General features: G+C 38.6%; 1 protein-coding gene across 4 annotated transcripts in view; it reads left to right on the top strand.

The window, feature by feature from the left end:
• LOC107595536 (ADP-ribosylation factor-like protein 15) overlaps positions 1–14,898 on the top strand; it is a 42,872-nt gene extending 27,974 nt beyond the window's left edge. For 3 of the 4 annotated variants that reach the window (XM_016285962.1, XM_016285963.1, XM_016285964.1), the window contains one exon: positions 13,279–14,898. In XM_016285962.1, coding sequence (XP_016141448.1) covers positions 13,279–13,431 — 153 coding nt within the window. In that variant the 3' untranslated portion in view covers positions 13,432–14,898. The remainder of the gene's footprint in view (positions 1–13,278) is intronic. The other variant, XR_001610275.1, reaches the window with a different exon arrangement.
• Positions 14,899–20,310: the final 5,412 nt, after the last annotated feature.

The raw sequence follows: 20,310 nt of genomic DNA, 5'->3' as shown, positions 1-20,310 counted from the left end.
AATCTAATTTAAGTTTTTGGGGGGGGGGGGATATTTTTTATTTTATTATTTTTCTAGCTGGTAAGAAACATTGCATTTGTTTTATCGCAGCTATTCCACAAACCACCTAACTCCCCTTTGCAAGCCCCTGGAAGTCCCTGAACCCCAGCTTCAAGAGATCTAGTGTGACCGATTTCTGCAGGTTTCCCTATGACTGGTTACATCACCTGATTTTCTGCTTCTGGATCCCATGTAGTAAGCCCATCCATTTTTCAGAGTCATCTGGCTCTACATGAGGAGGCTACAGACTGGTGACAGGACATAAGACAGCTTTGTCTTGTTCTTCATTCAGAGTTTGAGCCTTGCTTGCTTTTACTGTAGTTTGTCTGTTGACATTTGCACATAAATACTTTGATTTATACAGTAGGTTACTGTTATGAGATTAAGTCCAAATGAAGGACACACATTCAGCCCATGTGCAGTGATGTGACCAATGACCATCTGGTCTTCGGCATGCAGAAATGTGAGCTCGTAAGTGAAGCATCAGTATAACAACAGCACAGATGATTAAGCATAGTTTTTTGTTGGATTAGGGTTGAGCAGGATGACTAACTATTCGTCCTACAACCATATAGTTGATTATTGAAGTTGACCAGTTTATCAGGATTTAAATGTTTATATCTTTAATCATTTTTAGCCATGTTGCACTAGATGGGACTAGTTGACTAATTGATTCAGACAACCCAATGACTAGTCAAATTTGAAAATATTTTTGTATATCACTCAGCAACATGCATGGTTAAGAGCACTTAGCTTGAGACTCCATTTCGCCCAACTGTGTTTGGATTGAAATTGGTCAAGTGTAAAATTTCTGTTTTGCATACGATATGACGCAGGAGAAGGTTGTGATTTGTATGTCTGAAAAAATTTGAATTTCAAGGGAACCCATTTGTGTTGACTGCTAGATTTATTACTATGTTTTCCTCTGTGCTTTGTGAAGATGAGACAAAGAAGTACATTTAGGACCTGTTGAAATGTTTGAGTGTGAGAATGATTAAAAATGTGGCAGTGGGGACCTATTGTACTGAAATTGAACAAACCAATGCACAACTGTCTCAACAACCACATGAAAAATAACGTATAATTCTCTCCTTCTTGTGTGCGAAATTGTGCCAAGTTGACCTGAGGCTGCAATTAAGGTTGCTTAAGGGGACAAGCTATTCAAAGCATATTTTGATGAATGAGATTTAAAAAGGATCATCTCTTTTCATCATGTTTCTTTTTTTCGGCAGATTTGGAAATCTGTCATCATATCATTGGACTGTTGAAAGTCCAGAGCCAAATGGACAGAGAAAAGTTGTGACAAGACAAAATTGATGAAGATCTAGAAGAGAAAAGCCAGTTAGTACCATTCAGTTAGCATGTTAACACAAGACTAGATCCAAGATCCAAGAGTGATGTGAGAGAGCGGCTTAGTTCAGTCAGTACAGACCTGGAATCTGTGTCCTTTGTGGTCACACAGCAATCTGGGTCCGAACAACAGAGCCGTTTGTTGTTTTGCTTGGGAGCTCGGAATTTGCTCAGCCGACATTGGCATAGTTTTCAGCACTGGGTGCCAAGGCTGGTGTCTGATCAGCAGGAGAAACACCATTCTCCCTCATACGACATGCACACACACACACTCACTCTGCTGTCTGGGTGTCTGTCTGGCTTTACACCCCTTCCTCAGTCTCTCATGTTACTTTCTGTGGGAAAGATTGGTGCTGTTCATTTTTGCTCCTTCCTTCCCTCTCTCTATCTTTGTTCTCATTTTGATTATGCCAAGATACTGGAGCGTAATGAACCCCATGATTTAGACCAGTGGCTCTTGAAGCCAATGAAGGTCATGAAGTGGTAATCCACAGTATTGAAATAGTTTGTACAAAAGTATACAAAAATGTCAAACATTGAAATGTATTCATATATTTATTAATGATAATTTTTTATATTACCAAATAAAACTCAACAAGCTTGTCTTTATGCAGTACTTTGAGCTGGAACAGACTCCCTCCACTCAACTTTTTGAAAAATAATCATTATATTTTAAGAGTTCTGTTTTGCTTGGCAACATTGTGAAGAAGAAAGTAGCCAACCATGTATATCGATGACTTAAAGCCTAAGCTTTTTGCGTCAGCAGTAGGCTGAGCAAATGCAAAAGTAGTAAGCTGCAATCCTTCTATGACTAGCGACTGTTTTTCTACATTTGCCAAATCAGTTATGACTGTGAGGCAGACACCATATCATGTAATTAATATTCATGAGCAAAAATGTTAAAGTTTCAGCATAACAGAAGTGATTTAGATTGAAAATTTCAAGGTCAAAAAAGAAACATGCATGAATTGAAAATAGGGTTTCTATTTCAAGCCAAGTTTTTAAGCTTTATATTCTAAAGTAACTATAAATATTTCATCCTTGTTGCAAGGCACGTGTATATTTAATATTGTCAGATTTCTTTGCATAGTTTTGCTCATTATTTTGGAGATTGCATAACCTGTCCTTATTGGCATGCGTCTAATTTGATTTAGATAAAGCGAAGATGCTTTTCTAAGCCAGTCTTACAATTCTAAAGAAATGTTGACTTTGTTTCAAACCAGCAATCTAGTGTTGATCATTACAGGTGTGTGTGTGTGTACTTTTTAAATCCCTTCCTCATGCTTAAGAGAAACTTTTGTATCTTTGATATATGGTAACCCTGAAGCTCTATGGTCCTCAAATGTAAGGGCTTGGCAGTTGAAACTCTACCCTGCAGAGTCATAGTCACCGGTGTAATTTACTGCCCCCGTCTCCCCATCTGCTCTTTGGAAGCAGCTCCCCCCATGTGGTAATGGAAGGGGTCAATGTCTTGCCTTTAAAAGAACCGCCCGGTTTTCCCCTGCATGACCCAAACCCCCTCCCCTTCTCCTGTGGCTGATCTCACTGGGTCGTGATTTAGAGTAATAATAAAATTACCATGGCTCTGGAAGTAGACAGGGCACCCGTAACATCTGGCTCTAATAAAGTTATGACTGATAGAGATGGATGCACACAGAACCAACATGAGTGGGAGACGTACACAGACCCCAAGCTCCAGAACTGGACCTGTTTCAGAGGACAGATGTCTTCGGGTCCTCTTCACTAATGCATGCAGGTACCATTTTACATCGCTTTCCTTACAGAGAGAGCTGGAAAGCAGACATATTTGGTGTTTGGCTTACCTGCTTCTCTCATGTCCTCACTGACCCCCTTGATTTGCTTTTCTCATTTTCGATACTCACACACCCTGCTTGCTCAAGGATACTCTCATTCTTGGACATTGCTTTCTCGCCAAATTAATTTAGCTTTACAATGGAATTGAATCTCAACGTGTTGACCAACATTGAGCAATAAGATGTACAACATACCTTAAGGCACTTTATGTAAGTGGTCCTGAGTGGTTTGTTGTTAATCTCTGAAATACATTGGAGAAAATGGGCGAAGAAAATCTTAGAAAAGTCCTCATTGCCATCAGGCGCCATCAATTGAATGTTTTTTGGGAGGAGGAATTGTTCCTCGTCCTGAAAGATGTGTTTGAGACATGAAGACAAAGGCCATCTTGTGTGCCTGAAGGAGACTGAACTGTGGTAGAACTGTCTGGCTGGGTGGACTCTATATTCTGTCTGGCCTCGAAAGAAACATGCTGTCCAGACGTTATTGTGTGGCTCGGCTGGCAGCCTGACTCAGGGCATTCTGCTGAGAAAGGTCACTGGTGCTGCCACATGGAGTACTTCTGTCTCGTGGCTGTGCCCAGTGTCTGAACAACAAACAGCTGTCTGCTTGAAGACCGTATGGTCATGGATCATGGATAGACTATGCAGTTGAAGTATCCAAATTCTTGCAGTCCAATTGTGTGTTTTTTGGACAATGTGCTGTATCGAGATTACAGCACACAAACCAAAGAACAAGCAAGCAAGACAGTGCTGCAATGGAAGCATTGACCGAGGAGATTTAGGGGATGTGTCTAAGACACCACCATGTGTGTGAGCATCACAAGCCATCTTTTTAGCAGAACGCAGTGCCCCATAATCAACCCACACTGCTTTACCTCGGAGATAGTGCTGGTTCTTGGCCGTGTCTGGGTTTCGAATGACTTGAGCACTGAATGCTGATGTCTGATTGAAGGTTTAACATTCAGCTTGAGTCAACATTTAGCATTACTTGGCGTATCTCCTCATCAGTCTCTTTTAAATCTTTTGCAAGTTCTCTGATTTCTCTTCAAACTACGAGGGCTGTCTGGAAAGTATCCAGCCACGTAATATTAAAAAGTACGAAATGAGAGATGCAATACGATGAAAACAACCGCAGCTATGGGCAAGTGATTGGCAGCTTCATCACGACAATGTACCCACCTATGCATCACATCTCGTGCAGAGTATTTTGCCGAAACATCAAATCACCCAGGTGACTCAGCCCCCCTACAGCCCAGATTTGGCGCCCTGCAACTTCTGGCTTTTCCCAAAACTAAAATCTCCTTTGAAGGGGACTGAGGCGTCATTGTCCTATGTATAATGTTTCTTGTATCTTGTATTTTCTACGATAAAATCTCTATTTTTCATATTACATGGCTGGATACTTTCCGGATAGCCCTTGTATGTACGACAGTAGTTTTTAGTCCTGGTCCTGGGAATCCAGCACTCTGCAGATTTTGTATGTCTCTCTTATTTAACACACATGAATCATATTATCAGCTTGCTAGGAGAGTTCCATGAGCTGAAGTTCTTGTAGAGTTTTTTTGCTGTTGTAGAGTTTAGAACTACTCCTCACTGCAAATTTTAATGTGGTAGCTAGCTAGCCAAACTGTTGTTTTTCAGAAAACTTGGTGATTAACAAATTTTTACGCACCCTGTTCCCTGACATAGTAGGCTTCTGGTTCTAGACTGGCAAGCTTTTAGGGCCAGTCCGCAACCAGTTTTTCTAACCCGCAGTGGTTCAAGAATGGGCATCCGTCCAATATGTGGAAAGGTTGCACCAGATTGCTCATCTTGTAAAAGACCATTTTTACCTTTGCAGACCCCATTTGGCCTGCAACATCCACTCTAATTGGATCAATTCTCTCATGAGCAACAGTTACAATTAGGTATTTTGAACCAATTTGATTTGCAGTCTTGGGAGTCTGAACAGCAAGCCTTGCCTAACATTTGCTTTTGAGCATGTCATGCTAGAAGGGTGTGAACGTGTAAAGGAAAGGGAAATAACATATGGCTGACTGTCTGTAGGGGTAGTATCAAGGATTGAATTTTTGTCGATGAATCACCACTGATATGGCCTGGGGCTCCCAGTTGGGATTATGTTTAGGTAAAGTGTTGTTGAAGATATCCAGGGGGGCAGGTTCAGCTCCTTTTAATATGTTCCTAATGTTCTGGAGCCAGACTCGGTGAGTTATGAGAACTCTGAACTTCACTTCAGTCATCACCGTAACTCAAACACATGCTTACATAAGAGCCGACCAACACTAGTCATGACGACGGGAAGTTATTGTTTGGGGGGCAGGGGGGGACGGTCATGACATCGGAGCAGATGGTGCTTTTTCATCTCAGGTGCAGAGATCCAGTGATCACAATAGATTTTGTTCTGTTCCACATCTGACTGCATAAACTATCTGTCTTTTGCAGCTTTGTCTCTTTGTTCATGTTCTAGATTTGCAAAGACGTTGCTGTCAAGAGAGATTGAGAAATACATAACGCACATGTATACACCTTTAATACATGCACATGTTATACCCGTGTTGCTTGGCCAGCACTTTTTGTTTTGAAACTTGAACACGATTTTGGCTGAAGCTCTTGTTCTGAGCTACTTTGTCAAGAATGTTTCTTCACTGAGGAATCCCCAGTGACAGGGCCTTCGTTGCCCTGCATGAAATACTGTTCCATTTATTAATATGAGGAAATCTCTTCAAAAAGGGAGTGCAGCCTCTAGCATGTGAATAGAAGGAGCCCATGAAACTGCTGTGGTTTGCTGTGGAATGAACCTGATTTAACACATGAATAACAGAAACTAGAGCTTCACAAAACAACTGGACACAGTCTCAGTATTTGGGGGAGGAGGTGTTCATTCCACTGTTTCTCTATAGCTGTCTGCTTCAACTCCATCTTTGGACCTAAAACCTCTTCATGTTTTTGTCTTCGAAACTGATGAATATCACAATGCTTACGCATATCTATCTTTAGAAACTCATTGTGACATGATCCTCGAAACGACTCTCCCAATGGTAACATTTGCAGTATGCTCAAGAAATTAGTACTTCCATTGGATAATTTCTCCCTTTTTGGGCAGCAGGGCTGCAGGTGGTTCTGTGTGTGTGGTTAAGTGTAAGAAGTTCAGAGTCTGATGGATATCAGATGTATTTGTTGATCATAGTTTGGGCTTGCCAGCAGGTCACCTGTCAGTGCCTTAGGCGGTGCGTCTGTGTGCATATGTTCTTTCTTTGGGGGTGAGTTCCTCAAGTGAAGGTCAGTCCACACAAACGCACAGGGCAAGAGGACAACTGATTGGCGGTTGGATAGTTTGACCAATAAGAGACCTTGCGGTTTTGCAATGCTGCAGTTAATTAGCTCAAGCCCAGCTCCTTTTTATCATGTTGCAAATCCAGATGTGAACCGTCAAGCTTTAGGTAAATTGAGTTACTGTAAATCTGCCCTGTGACCAGGCAAACACACTATGAAAGCGCATAGGCCAAGAGACTTGTTCACGGCCCCTGACCTGGAACCTGTGAGCTTCTGACTTTGTGCAGGGGCATCGGTAGTCAGGTCTCTGACAAAGTGATTTAGTCACGGCTTGTCTCCAATAAGGGTTTATCCCACTGACCCCGGAAAGGCTTCATCCAAACTTGTCATGAAGAGAAAGATCTGCAGTAAACCAGGTGTAAAAGCCAATCTGGCTTGAAGAGTGTGCAGATTTAGTTGGCGCCATGAGAGCCTTGCACATGTCCTGAGGTTAGCTTCATCTTGGGCTTGCCCAAGGTTTCTCAGTTGGGTATCCATGCTAAAATTTGTGTAATCACATTTGTGTGCTGATACCGATATCTGGTTTCTTAGAACATCCACAGATACTATTCAGAGATCTGCCTTTTAATTTTAATGTCAACTTTTTGCCAAATGTTTTATTTATATAACTTATTCAGAATTTTACTGTTGTTTTTCATTCTGCAAATCACAATTTAGATTTCACCTGAGCCACATTAGAGATCCTTACCATTTCCTTTCCTTTCCTTTCCTTACCTTATCGTTTGAGTTTTTCACCAGCCTTTGATTGGCAGGACATAATTGCCTCTGCTTTTAAACAAATGGCTGAGCTAACAGCACATTTATTAAAATCCCATTCAAAACACATAGATTTTTTTTAGCAACGTTGAGTTGTGGCTTCCCATCCACATGTAAACAACCTTTTATTTCACTGAAATCTGATTTTTGAAAACACTATTCAAAATGCCGTTTCTTTGATGTGCATGAACAGGTGAAACAGATTTCGTAATATACCATGAGCACCATTTTTGCATGGCAACAGTTGTTTAGAAAAATGTGTTGAATTGGACAGGAAGGATTCTGACCACAATAGCAGAATGCTGATTAATTTTTTGTGGTCAGCTGTCAGCGATGATGTTTACATGTTAGCCTACAATTGTTTAATGATCATACCACTATACGGAGGAGGATGCATATACTACATCAGTTATAGTTTATACATCAGTTTCCCAAACGTTCTTAACTCTTTCTCCACCATTGACGGAATTTTCCAGCTTTCTCTGTTTCCACTGTTATACGGTAGGAGGCACTATTACACATCTTCTGAAAGAATATTAAAGGGTTAGTTCACCCAAAAATGAAAATTAGCCCATAAATTACTCACCCTCAAGTCATCCTATGTGTATATGACTTTCTTCTTTCAGACGAATCCAGTCCGAGTTATATTAAAAATTGTCTTTGATCTTTCAAGCTGTTTAATGCCACTCAGCGGGAGTTGCATGCATCAGTCCAAAAGAAGTTAAATAAAAAGCGCCCATCCATAAAAGAAAAGTGTCTCACTCAACCATAATTTTACGAAGCTACGGGAATACTCTTTGTGCGCAAAAAAAAAAAAAAAGACTTTATTCAACAATTCGTCTCCTCCGCGTCATAAGTCATTTACGTCCAGCAGATACTCTCAAAAAAGGCGCTACAGGGTGATGCGAAGGAGACGAATTGTTGAATATAGTCGTTTTTTTTTTTCTTTTACGACAAAAAATGTTCTCGTGGCTTCGTATAATTGCAGATGAACCACTGATGTCACATGGATTATTTTACAGATCTCCTTGCTGCGTTTCTGGACTTGGGAACATTTCAGTTGCGTTGCTGTCTATGCAGGGTTAGACAGCTCTCAGATTCCATCAAAAATATCTTAATTTGTGTTCCGAAGATGAACGAAGGTCTTATGGGTTTGAAACTTCATGAGGGTGAGTAATCAATGACAGAATTTTTGGGTGAACTATCCCTTTAAATCCTTGAATCAAAACATGGTGAAGAAGCAGAAACAAGCTATCGCGTATGTAAGCAGATGCATTTGTAAAATAATGCGTCAAACATTAAACCGCATATAAATCAAAACTGCCTAACATTACCAAATGAAATTCCTCGATCCAGGAAGTGATATAGGACTGTGCAAGCCTTGGGGGTGTTTATGTATGACACCCCCAAATCGCTACCTATATGCTTCCATATTTATGAAAGCGATCTACTCCAATTATGTTTTGATCATCATTCTGAACTCGATTTTCTCAGCTTTTTGTTCAAAATTTTGCTTTTTTTATTAAACTTACCCACGAATGAGCACGAATGCATGAAGCTAGAATAAAGTGCTTTTTGTTTGTTTGTTTAAAAGCAGAGGCTCTGTTCTTTCTTTTGACATATTGCTTGCTCAGATATTCATATGACAAAATATTCTGGGGGACATGAAAGTTTTGTGAAAATGATTTTCAATCACTAAAAACAGTGGTACATTCTAAAACCTTTAATGTGAAAACACTTAAAGTGCCTTTAAAACAGTGACACTAAAAGATCAAATTCAGTACACACCGTATTGATGATGCGTGCTTTATACAGGCAAGCAAATGCGCCCGGAAAATGAACGCAATGCACTAAATGGTTAAGCGTCTTCATTATAATGGTTTTCTATGGGAAGATATGTAATGTGAAACTTTGCACATTGCGTTTATATTCTGGGTTCATCTTGCTTGCCTGTACAAAGTCTGCATCATCAATAAGATGTGTACTGAATTTGGCCTTTAAATATCACTGTCTTACTACATTACTACCGGTACTTAATGCAAACCTCGTAAAAATAACTGCCGGTGAGTGGAGGAAAGCCATATTTTGCCCTCCATGTGGGCATTCCTGTAAGGGTGTGACGTCACGTGAAAACTATGAATAGCATGCAAGCTTTGAAAGCAAGATCCCACCCTCCCTGCATAATCACTGTCCAAAGCCACGCCCCCTCCAAAACACATGAACGTGCACGGGCAGACCAGAAGCTAAGTTAAGTGATTATTAAGTTAACTTAATCACTTAACTTAGGGATTGCTTTTGGGATGTGAAGAGACTTTAAACCAAATCACCTACCCTACCTTTAAGTGTGTGTTTAAAAAATTTTTTTTTTACATAAAATCTTTATAGCACAATATTGCCAACTACTGGCCTGGCATGCTAGTGTGATGGTGTTTTTGTGTTATTGCATGATGCTGTTGGTGTGGACAAGACTTTTTCATGAAACATAAGACGAAAAATGCTTTTTCAGAAATTTCCATATGCGTGTGAACAAGGAATAAGCACCAGCCAGAGTTGTTCATTCTGACCCATCTCTTTTGCCTATTGTGCAATTTAGAGATGAAACACATTCTGCTGCATCAGCTGTCGTCAGACATACCAGCACTCTGTATCAATCTGTATCATCTTTTTTAAGTACTTCTCATGAATGTCACTGGCAGACCATCCTAAACCTCCTGTCTTCTGCAAATGTTACATTTGCTTTTTTAAGTCTGGATAGGTTTCACTGTGAAACAATAGACAAATATGGCTTTGCATTCCAAGTTTGTTCTTGCTCTACGTAGCAGCAGGATTGTGTAATTTTGTAGCAGTGAAGTCCCAGACAGGGAAATCTTAATCAACATTCTTGGCATAATAGGAAAGATTTGGCTCAAAGGATGTTTTGTTTGATTGTTTAATTTTTTTTCTCTCTCGTTGCACTCTCAAAGGGAAGTAAAAAATTCCAACAGCTTTTTTGGCCCCTTCCCGCTGGCTGTCAGTTAAGCTCAGTGTTTTCCTAGATGTGACACTGATGCCATATATTTCAACTTAAATGTGGAGTCAGAGGCCAGGCTTGACGAAGTGCTCCTGGTGGAGTGGTCTCTCTCCACAGCGGGGAGGTTTGGGGCTGAGCCAATCAGATGACGAGACGGGCCAGCTTCCAGAAACAAGAGGAAAATAGTGTGTTTCTTTTGTGTCAGGAATAATGTGAGTGCAGCATTTGAAATGATTTAGCCTTTCAGCCTTCACTTTTCACACCTGTGCTAGTGGCTTACTCTATATTTATTCTGGGCTTCTTTAAGCCCCCCGAGGTCAGAGATCAAAAATTAGGAGCTGGAGGGGAGAAATCACTTTGACAGGGACATTTTTGGATGTGTTGTTTGTGCTGTTGTTCATGCGAAGGTCAAGGTTTTTCTGGCATCATGCTAGTTCAACCTAAAATGATAATTCTGTCATCATTTACACATTTTAAACCTGTATGACTTTCCTCTGTGCACACAAAATAAGATATTTTATAAATATTATGTCCATAAATTGGGCCCAATTTTGTTATCCCTTGAAGTTATTACTGTTTTAGTAAAACATACAATGACCCCAAATTTAAGCCGCATTAATAGATTTCTTTGCAATTTATAACAAAAAATATTACACATTGTCATTTATTTTACAGAAAAATTAGCAAAACTTCAATATTTTGAGTATTTGAATACTTGGTAGAACATGTTAACAGTTAAAGTGGAGAACTCCACCTGTGGTTACTCTGATAGGAAACAACAATAGCTCAGAAAGTGTTGAGAATCGAATGTGATGACATTCAGACATATTAAGTGTTTTTGTATCCAGAATTTTCCAGATGTCTTTTAGGATCACTGTACATGGTACACCTGGCTGTTTTAATTTTCAATAAGATGGTTGTAGATCTTTCCTGAAGGGCTTCAAGCTTGGAAATAGCTCTTGTTGAAATGTTTGCGTTTGTTGCTTTCTATTGTTGCCTTGGAAATTCTGAAAACACAGAGCTGCTTATAATCAGAAAAACCTTCCTTTATATCATGTAATGCTGCGATCAATACTGTGATATTACTGTCCCTCAAGTCTTTGTGATTGTCATGTTTGCTAATCATAGGGCTGAAATTTTTTTTTTTTTTGCATTTTTCTCTCCTGTTACCTCAAGTTTTCCTCAAAACCATCATCTACCGTAGCAAACGCTGATCAGGGGAGTACGCGCATTCCTGTCTCCCCTCCCATTTCTGCCCCACTGAAAAGGACTGGCGCTAGTACTACAAGTTTGTCCTCATATTCCCCTGGCTAATACATTGGAATTTCTTGGCTGAGACCTCATATGTTCTAACTTCAGTAGAATAAAGATCTAGTTGTTTCATTTTGGAACTCGTTTACCGGCTGAATATTTACAGATACAATTTATCCTGCGCTATTATTGGTCAATGGGGGAAACTTGTTCCAAAATAACCACCCCAGCCAAATGTTTGTTGAAAACTCTTGTTTAAATCTACAAACCAACAGTCTGATCTCAGGATGGATTTTCAGGACAATGCTATTATATTAGTTAGATAATTACCCAGATAAAAATTGTAAGTCAACACATGCTAGCAGTGTTGTTAACTAGCCTTTCATGCTAACTCCAGTGTTTGTCAGGATGTAAGCTATTGCTTTGCAGATTTGATTCATGTCTCATTTGTAAATGAGGTTAATTACAGAAGCAGTTCAGGATAAATACAGAGTTCTGGCATGGAACTCTAGATGGCGCAGTCCGATAGGTCTAACTCAATCTGACCTAATGACATCATTATCACATGGCACTGCTGATTGGTTCTCTCCTGTATCGGTAGCCAGTGAGCTCGCTGCTCAACATTCAAATATATGACTAGGGCTTGCCATAGCAGTTGCAGCTTGCTTCAGAAACCCTCCACCTTCCCCAGCTCCACCTGTATAGATCTGCTACGAGGTGATTCATGTATGCTATCTGGGGGTTATTTCATGTGTGTTATATTTCCAGCAGCAATATTTCTTACATGCTCACAGCAGCATGTTGTGTATGTATTGGCAGTAGCAAGTCTCGGTACTTGCTCTGCCGCAGCAGCAGCGTAGCAGATCTATTCCGCCAAGACCAAATACATTAACATTGTCATGTACATTACCATCCCAATCCCTCCGAGAGTTGTCATGACAGAACAGATTTTACATTGGACATCACATGGTGATCCAAAACCAAAAATTATAGGAAACATTATAGTTTTTTTCAAATACTATAAACAGTGTAGAACCAGCAATATTGACAATTTTAATATCTATACAGTTTCATACTCACAGCAGCTAATAATTTACTACATTGCACATTGTGCTTGTTACAAAGCTGGGTGCACTGATATTAAAATTCTTGCTTAATTGATAATTATTGTCATGTTATAATCGATAACTGATAAGTTTTGTCAAACTAAAAAACAATTTTAACACTAAAAATTAAAATCAGTCTACAAGTGAATTTAGGCATCAGTATGAAGGTGGATATTAATTTTGCTAAAAATTAAATGGTGTTATTAAAGTGAGAGTTAGTTTAAAAAATCCTAAATATTGGTCAATAACTGCACCAATATATGATGCACCCCTAGTGTTTAATGTAATCTGAGTCATATTTTGTGTAGTTCGGTTCATGGTTTTTAAGGACATCACAGAACCTATCCATGTTGGCATCTGTCTAATTTAACTAGCTTCTACCAAGTAACCAATGCATTTACATTTAAGTTTAATTAGATGCACCACCTTTGACATCAACAACAAAATATTTGGCATTTTATTATTCCATTAAATCTATTTTCTAAATTTGCACTCTGTTTTGCATTTAGCATTGGTTTGTTCATGTGGTTCTCGACCCATCAGAATTAAACTGGATTAAAACTCTTAAATTAGTGTAAGATGTCTCCACCAAATTAAGCTTTCTTTCTTTATCACATAGATAAAGAAATACTTTGAGCTGGAACCTCTGGCACGAGGCAAGAGCTGGATTCTGGAGGGCAGCACGGTGGACAACATGGACGTGGTGAAGGAGAGTTTCGGTCAGCTCATTCATCTGCTTGAGGAGAAGGACCACGAGATAGGCAGGATATGATTCGGAGATGACATCCCAGCATCCCTCAGACACTACCGATCGCCAACTCACCACAGGCCAGCACATCCCGGTTCAGCCTGGCCGTCTTGTAAACTACATTGTTACTTTAACTCTGTTACTGTGGTGAAACAATTTGAGCCATGGGAAAAAATGGACTATGGTAAATCCTAATGTAAGGACGCATATCTGCAGAAAAAGAAGGTACCTCAACCCTTAAGTTTGATACCTTCTCGTAAACCACACATATTAACCCAGAACAAGCGTTCAGCACGCGATCACCATTCTCAGTAAAATGGTTGTATCTGTCCTTTTTAGTACAGACCTAGTCGCACATTGCTACTAAATAGATGATGTAATCATATGCTTGGTCGCGTAGGGCAACTGGGAGTCATGTAGTCCCTAGTTTGTTTTCTTAGCACATCGTGCGAGTGATTGCGTGAATGATTGTTTGCATGCGTGCGCGTGCGCGCGCGCGTGAGAGAGAGAGATGCCAGTTTGTACTTAAAAGCCTTAAAGTGAGCACTAATGTATTTTTAAAACAAATGTTTCATTGTGTTTTCACAAACGACAGTCTTTAGATGTAATTCAAATAAGCCGTCTTAAATATTTGTGGCTGTGAATCGAAATGAAGTGGAATTATGAGTCGTAAAAAAATAAAATAAAATGTAATATCTCTACACTGCATGGAGCCGCACTTGATGTACCACTGGAGCTTTAGAGTGACCTATAAACGCACATTTTAAAATTTGGGATCATTGAGGACACAGATGTTTTCATAACTTGGTCTAGTATTATTTCTCAGCTGATCATATCCAGGATTTTGCTCATCTTTCTCTTTATCTTGGATGGTAATGGCTGACAAAGCCCTACTGAAAAATATAACACCGAAAGACATTGAAACCCCAATCAGCCCCTCTAGGTGAACTGTGACACAGCCGTGTATGCGTGATGTATTTACTATGTGCTTGTTTGGATATCACGTTCTTTGTTTTTGAATTTTTTTGTATTTCTGTTGGCCCTGAATGTAACACACTCTCTTTGCATAATCACACCTCCTCTAGTCTACATGTTGTCCCATTTAGATGAGTTTCTAGATGCGTGAATGGAGGAGGAAGCTAATGCAAGAGCCCAGTCTCGATGTGCCACATCAGCCACACTTCCAAAAACAAGCATCATTTGACAAACACCTTGAATGCATAATCGTCATCAGACTCGGGCAACATATTGGGTTTTATTTATATCTATCTACTACAATTTTATACCCTCCAAACCAGTTCAGCTGCCTTTTTGTAATTCAAATATTTGTACATTTGTTACAGATTAGTCTCTGGAAAGACATGTGCCTGTCTTTGTACTGGACTTTTAGCTGTTTACCAAGGTGGCATCAAGTCATTCACATGTTTGACAGTGTTTATGTGTATTTATGCATAATTTCCACTGAGCAACATGGAAAATAAAGGCTGAAGAAGGACAAATGTGTTGTCTTTCATCATTTACTCATAGGATGGTATCATGTTTCACTTTTTTGATTCATGAATAATGGATAAGAACAAATAATCCACACCTTGACACCATCACTTCCTGTCTTTCTTTTTTTGTGCAAATATTTTAAATAAATTTACGTATTTATTGCCTTTTTTTTCCTAAGAAATATTAATTAAAGATAATGGAAAAATATTTAAAGGAATAGTTCAACCTAAAATGAATTTTTTTTAAAAATGTACTCACCTTCAGGCCATCCAATGTGTAGATGAGTTTGTTTCTTCATCAGAACAGATTTGGAGAAATGTTGCATTGCATCACTTGCTCAGCAGCTGTTTGGACTCTCATTCTGACGGCACCCATTCACTGCAGAGGATCCAGTGGTGAGCAAGTGATGTAATGCTACATTTCTCCAAATCTGTTCTGATGAAGAAACAAACTCATCTACACATTGGATGGCCTGAGGGTGAGAACAATTTTAAGCAAACTTTAAATTTTTCAACGAACTATTCAAGTTTTGCTTTCAAGAAATTAATTCTTTCTTTTCACCTTTTTTCTTCATGATATCAAGATGCCATCCTTTTATTTCTGACTTCATGTTCCCAAATTTATAAAAATAAATTAAAATTCAGATCCAGATAAATGAGCGTCATTTCACTGACCCATTTACCAATAAGTTTAGTTGCCTTCTTTGATATTTCCCTTTGTTTTGGTCAACTTAATGGCTTTGAGCTCGCTACTGACTAAAGCGTAAGGAACGCCAGCATCTCTGTGGGTCATCTGCACAAGAGTGATTAGTCATAGTGTTTCCCTGTCTATGGATTAGTCATCTACAGTCATTTCCAGCTGTCCTCGTAACCCACAAAACTATGAGATGGAGGCAGTTTCTTTTCATTGGCTAGTAGGGATTCCCATAAATCAGACTCTGAATTAATATATCCATGTATCCAATAAACATGATGTATCCATGCCCATACAGGAGCTTAACAAAACCAGATCTAGCTAAAATGTCAAATGACACATTTATAGATGCTGGGGATATAACAACAAAACAAAACAGAGTGGGGACAAAAACAGAATTAAATGAAAAAGTCCCTAGCTTCAGGCAACTTGGACCACAATCACTAGACCACATTCTTATTCTAGGACTTTAAAGAAACTTTCTTCTAGTTTCAGGTGACAGCAGACATCCAGAAATATAATTAGGTGCCTTCTCCTTGACCAGAAGACAACTTCAGTTAAAAGCAGCACAGACACTAATGATCAGTTAATAATCTCTAAATACAGCATGAAAATTGTCCGTGATTTTGCTTTCTGGGGGCAGACAGAAAATGATTCCTCTGATTTTCAGATCTTACTGACAAAACCTGATCTGATCATATGAAGTTGTTCAAAGAATGAACTTCTGAAAAATCCATCTTTTGGTAATGGGTATTGTGTCTGGCGAAGAGACATGATCTAAAATAACCTGAGACCATTTGAAATGACTCGCTCACGCTATCCCAGACGAATATTAGTATGCAGACAGATGAACACTTGGGATTCATCTTTTAACTTTAACCATGTCTGAAGAACTTCACAAAGCTGTGCAAGCCAAACTTTCAATATTTTCTTCTTTTTCCCCAGTCTGTCTGACAGCCTTACGTTAATCTTCTTAAAACGTCTCTGCTCTCTATCACACCTGTGCAACGGGAGAGTTTCAGAAAGTTTCTTAAACTTGGGTATTATCAGTTTCTTTAGCAGCTCTTAAAGGGATAGTTCGCCCAAAATGCTGTCTTTCTTCTGTGGAACACAAAAGAAGACATTCTGAGATATAACTGTTTTCGTCCATGCAATGGAGTCATTTGGACCCCACTGACTTTCACTGACTTGAGGGTGAATAAAAATGGCAGAATGAAATTACATTTTTGGTTGAACTGTCCCTTTAAGAGAACCCAGGTGAATAGGGTAAAAACGTATAACTAACAGATATCACCATATCTTTTCCAGTTGGTTGATTATATTCACAATTGCAAAAATGTTTTGTATAACAACTTTTCTAAAATGTTATGTTTTATATATATATATATATACAAATGGGACGCTATTGAATTAAATAAGCACTAATTTGTATATATTTCCAGAACAGAAATTTAAACATTGGATAAAGCCATGTTCGAAATTCTTGTTCCGTTTTCTTGACATAATAGAATCAAATATTAATTTTGGATCTCTTTTAATCACAGAGAATTATGGAAGCATTATGGAACAATTCAGGCTTTTTGTCCTCGCAATAAGAAGAAAAATAGTCATAACTACGATATATAGACTCAGAAAAAGTCAGAATTGTGAGATAAAAAGTTATAATTACCTTTTTCATTCTTTATTCTGTGAAGGAATCAAAAAACAGAATTTCGAGATGTATTTCTCTCAGAATTCAGAGGGAAAAAAGTGAGAATTGCAAGATATAAACTCAAAGAAAAAAAATCTGATTTGCAAGATTTAAACTCAGAATTGCATGAAAACAGTTGCAATTATATTTTTTTTATTTGAGAAAAATTTGAATTTTGAGATTCTGAGGAAAAAAGTCAGAATTCTTAGTTAATGTCAAACAATTCTGACTTTTTTTGAGAACTGTGAGAAGAAAAGTCTGAATTGTGAGATAAAAAGTCGCAATTGCATTTTTATTTATTTATTTATATATATATATTTTTTTTATGTTTTAATTTTTTTATCTTAGCAGAAACAGGCTTCCATCGAAAACAGTGTCAACAGCCAGAAAGAAAAAAACAAACAATGTTTTTAGGAATAAAATGTTATAAAATCTGGCAAATGACATATGAACAAACCCCTCTATGAAAACCTTCCGAGTATATATAGGAATACAACTATAAAGTTCGGCATGTGTAAGTGCTACTGAAGTGGAGATTTCTGGCTCGGTGCAGGAGAAAAACCTCACTTTGAGAGAATAGCCTTTAAACACATTGTAGTTGAAGTCTACAAGCAAATAAAGCACAATAAAATAAACAGTTAGAAGTGTATTTTGGATGTTTTCTTTCTACTGCTCTGACACAACATGTTAAGAAAAGCCCCCCACCAAAAAAAAAAAACACACACACACAAAATTGTTCAGGAATAAACAAATCGGCCATAATGAAACTCAAGAATCCCAAGACTGCCATTGAAAATGACCTTAACTAGGCCATAGTTACTCAAAGCAAAAGCACACGCGTCTGAAAAGCAATGAGCCTTTTGCATTGCTTTTTCCTTCATGCACATGAGAAATGTGCAGTTCCTATCGCCGCCGTACCTCCACAAACATGTTCCCATGACTGATTATAATGAGTTAGGGCTGCAGCTCGAGTTGCCTCCATTAGTGAATGCCATTTTGCATTGTATTGCAACACAGAGGTCAAATGTAAGGACAAAATGTACATTCTCCGCTTTACAATGCTGGGACATCAAAACAGGCCCGTCTGGGGTAACGAGGCATGCATGCTCATTTGGGACACTTTCTCCATCAGTGAGTGAGAAAAACTCTTCTTAGTAATGTTAAGACTAACAAAGATAGCCTCTAATAGCGGCTCTCTGTGATCTGGTTTCAAAGCCTCAAGCCCGGTTTTAATTGCTGATTGTTTTTAACGGCAGATTCGGTTCTCTCTCTGATTCGACTACGATTCGCTGTCAGCGCATTGAAGTTTGAGGAAGTGTAGGCCTACGCCTCTTTTGATGGCTCTGCGCATTCCATTTCCTTGTTAAAATTCAAACCAAATTTATACGACCACTAATAGAGAACATTTCTGCAATGGCAAAAACAGTCAACAGCACATTAATAAGCGTGGATTTTCCATACAGGCCCATCAGTCACGTGTTCAACAGGGATCTCTGGTTTTAATAATGCTCTATAAACACTTAAGACAACAGACTGAGTGAATAAACCAAGATAAAGGTCTGTATATTGCGTGCATGAGCTGCAACAGAGACACTCTGGTTTGCCTTCATCAAAAGTGGACAGAGACAGGCAGAAGAGACTGTTTTGACTGCTGTCCAGAGCGGCAGAACTGTTCGATTACACCCCCGAGTACATTTCTCATTCTATTTCCAGGCATCAGACGCACACAGAGTGTGTTAAACCTCAGCTGACCAGTGGCTGTCTCGCAGACATCGACTGACTCGCACGTTTGTATTGAACTTCTATGAGAGACCCAGCGGGGATCCGGCGGACTGGTTGCTAGAGAGACTCAATGAACTGTCAGGAAATGACCCACAGAGCTCAGTTCTCTCCAGACGGGTTATCTTCAAACATTTTGCTTGCGCCACAGAACGCTTAATGCTTTTTTGAACACTGTCCTTTTATTCGTTTAATTGCAAAAATAATTTTCTTAATTATATTTACTTTATATATTTCTTATATATTTCATATCTATTTACTGTATATATAACATTGTTATTGTTTTTATTTTTTAATACTTTTTTATTGCCGATTATAGAAAATGCACTGAAAATGAACATTGCAAGAAAAATAAGAAACATTATATATCCCACTATTCTTTTTTCCTTTCCCCCTCCTGTGGCTATTTATTTATTATGATATATGATTATGAAGCAGCTTGCGAAGACAACTCAATATGAAGGTGTCTTCCTGCAATTATTTTGCGTTAAACAATCTTTTGGTATTCACAATAAAATCAGGATAGAAACACTTGGGTAAGATGATTCCTTTTGCTCAAATTCAGCAGCTCCAGTTTTTAAAAAAACTTGTTTCAAAAAGGAAATGCTTTTTTATTTCTGTGAAACACAAAAGTTAACATTTTTGAGGAATTCTTTGCTTTATAACAACAGTTCGTTGAGACTATGCTTGACACACTCAAAATAGGACTAGAAAGCACTATAAAATGTAAAAATAGTCCAGAACACTCGAAACATGGCCCGCATTTTATGGACGTTTTAAATTATTTAGATTTTTGGAGCTGGTGATCACTATATATATATATACTAGATCCTAATGAACTGGCAAATTACAGACCCATTTCAAATCTTCTTATGTCTAAAATTTGAGAAAAAGTTGTGTCTGCTCAATTGTGCTCCTTGCAAAAAAAAAGATCTCTATGAAGAATTTCAGTCAGGTTTCAGGCCCCACCATAGCACAGAAACTGCACTTGTTAAAATTACAAATGGCTTACTTCTTGCGTCAGACCAAGGCTGTATCTCATTGCTAGTTTTACTTGATCTTAGTGCTGCATTCGATACTATAGATCATGACATACTCATAGATCGATTACAAAACTATACAGGTATTCAAGGGCAGGCTTTAAGATGGTTTAGATCCTACCTGTCCGATCGCTACCACTTTGTTTACTTAAACAGAGAGTCATCTCAATTATCACCAGTAAAATATGGAGTGCCACAAGGATCTGT

Source organism: Sinocyclocheilus grahami, unplaced genomic scaffold (genome assembly GCF_001515645.1).
Source record: "Sinocyclocheilus grahami isolate Dianchi unplaced genomic scaffold, SAMN03320097.WGS_v1.1 scaffold204.1, whole genome shotgun sequence".
NCBI classification, from domain to species: domain Eukaryota; kingdom Metazoa; phylum Chordata; class Actinopteri; order Cypriniformes; family Cyprinidae; genus Sinocyclocheilus; species Sinocyclocheilus grahami.
The sequence above is the reverse complement of the archived record's forward strand: the minus strand, read 5'-3'. Positions and strand labels throughout refer to the sequence as shown.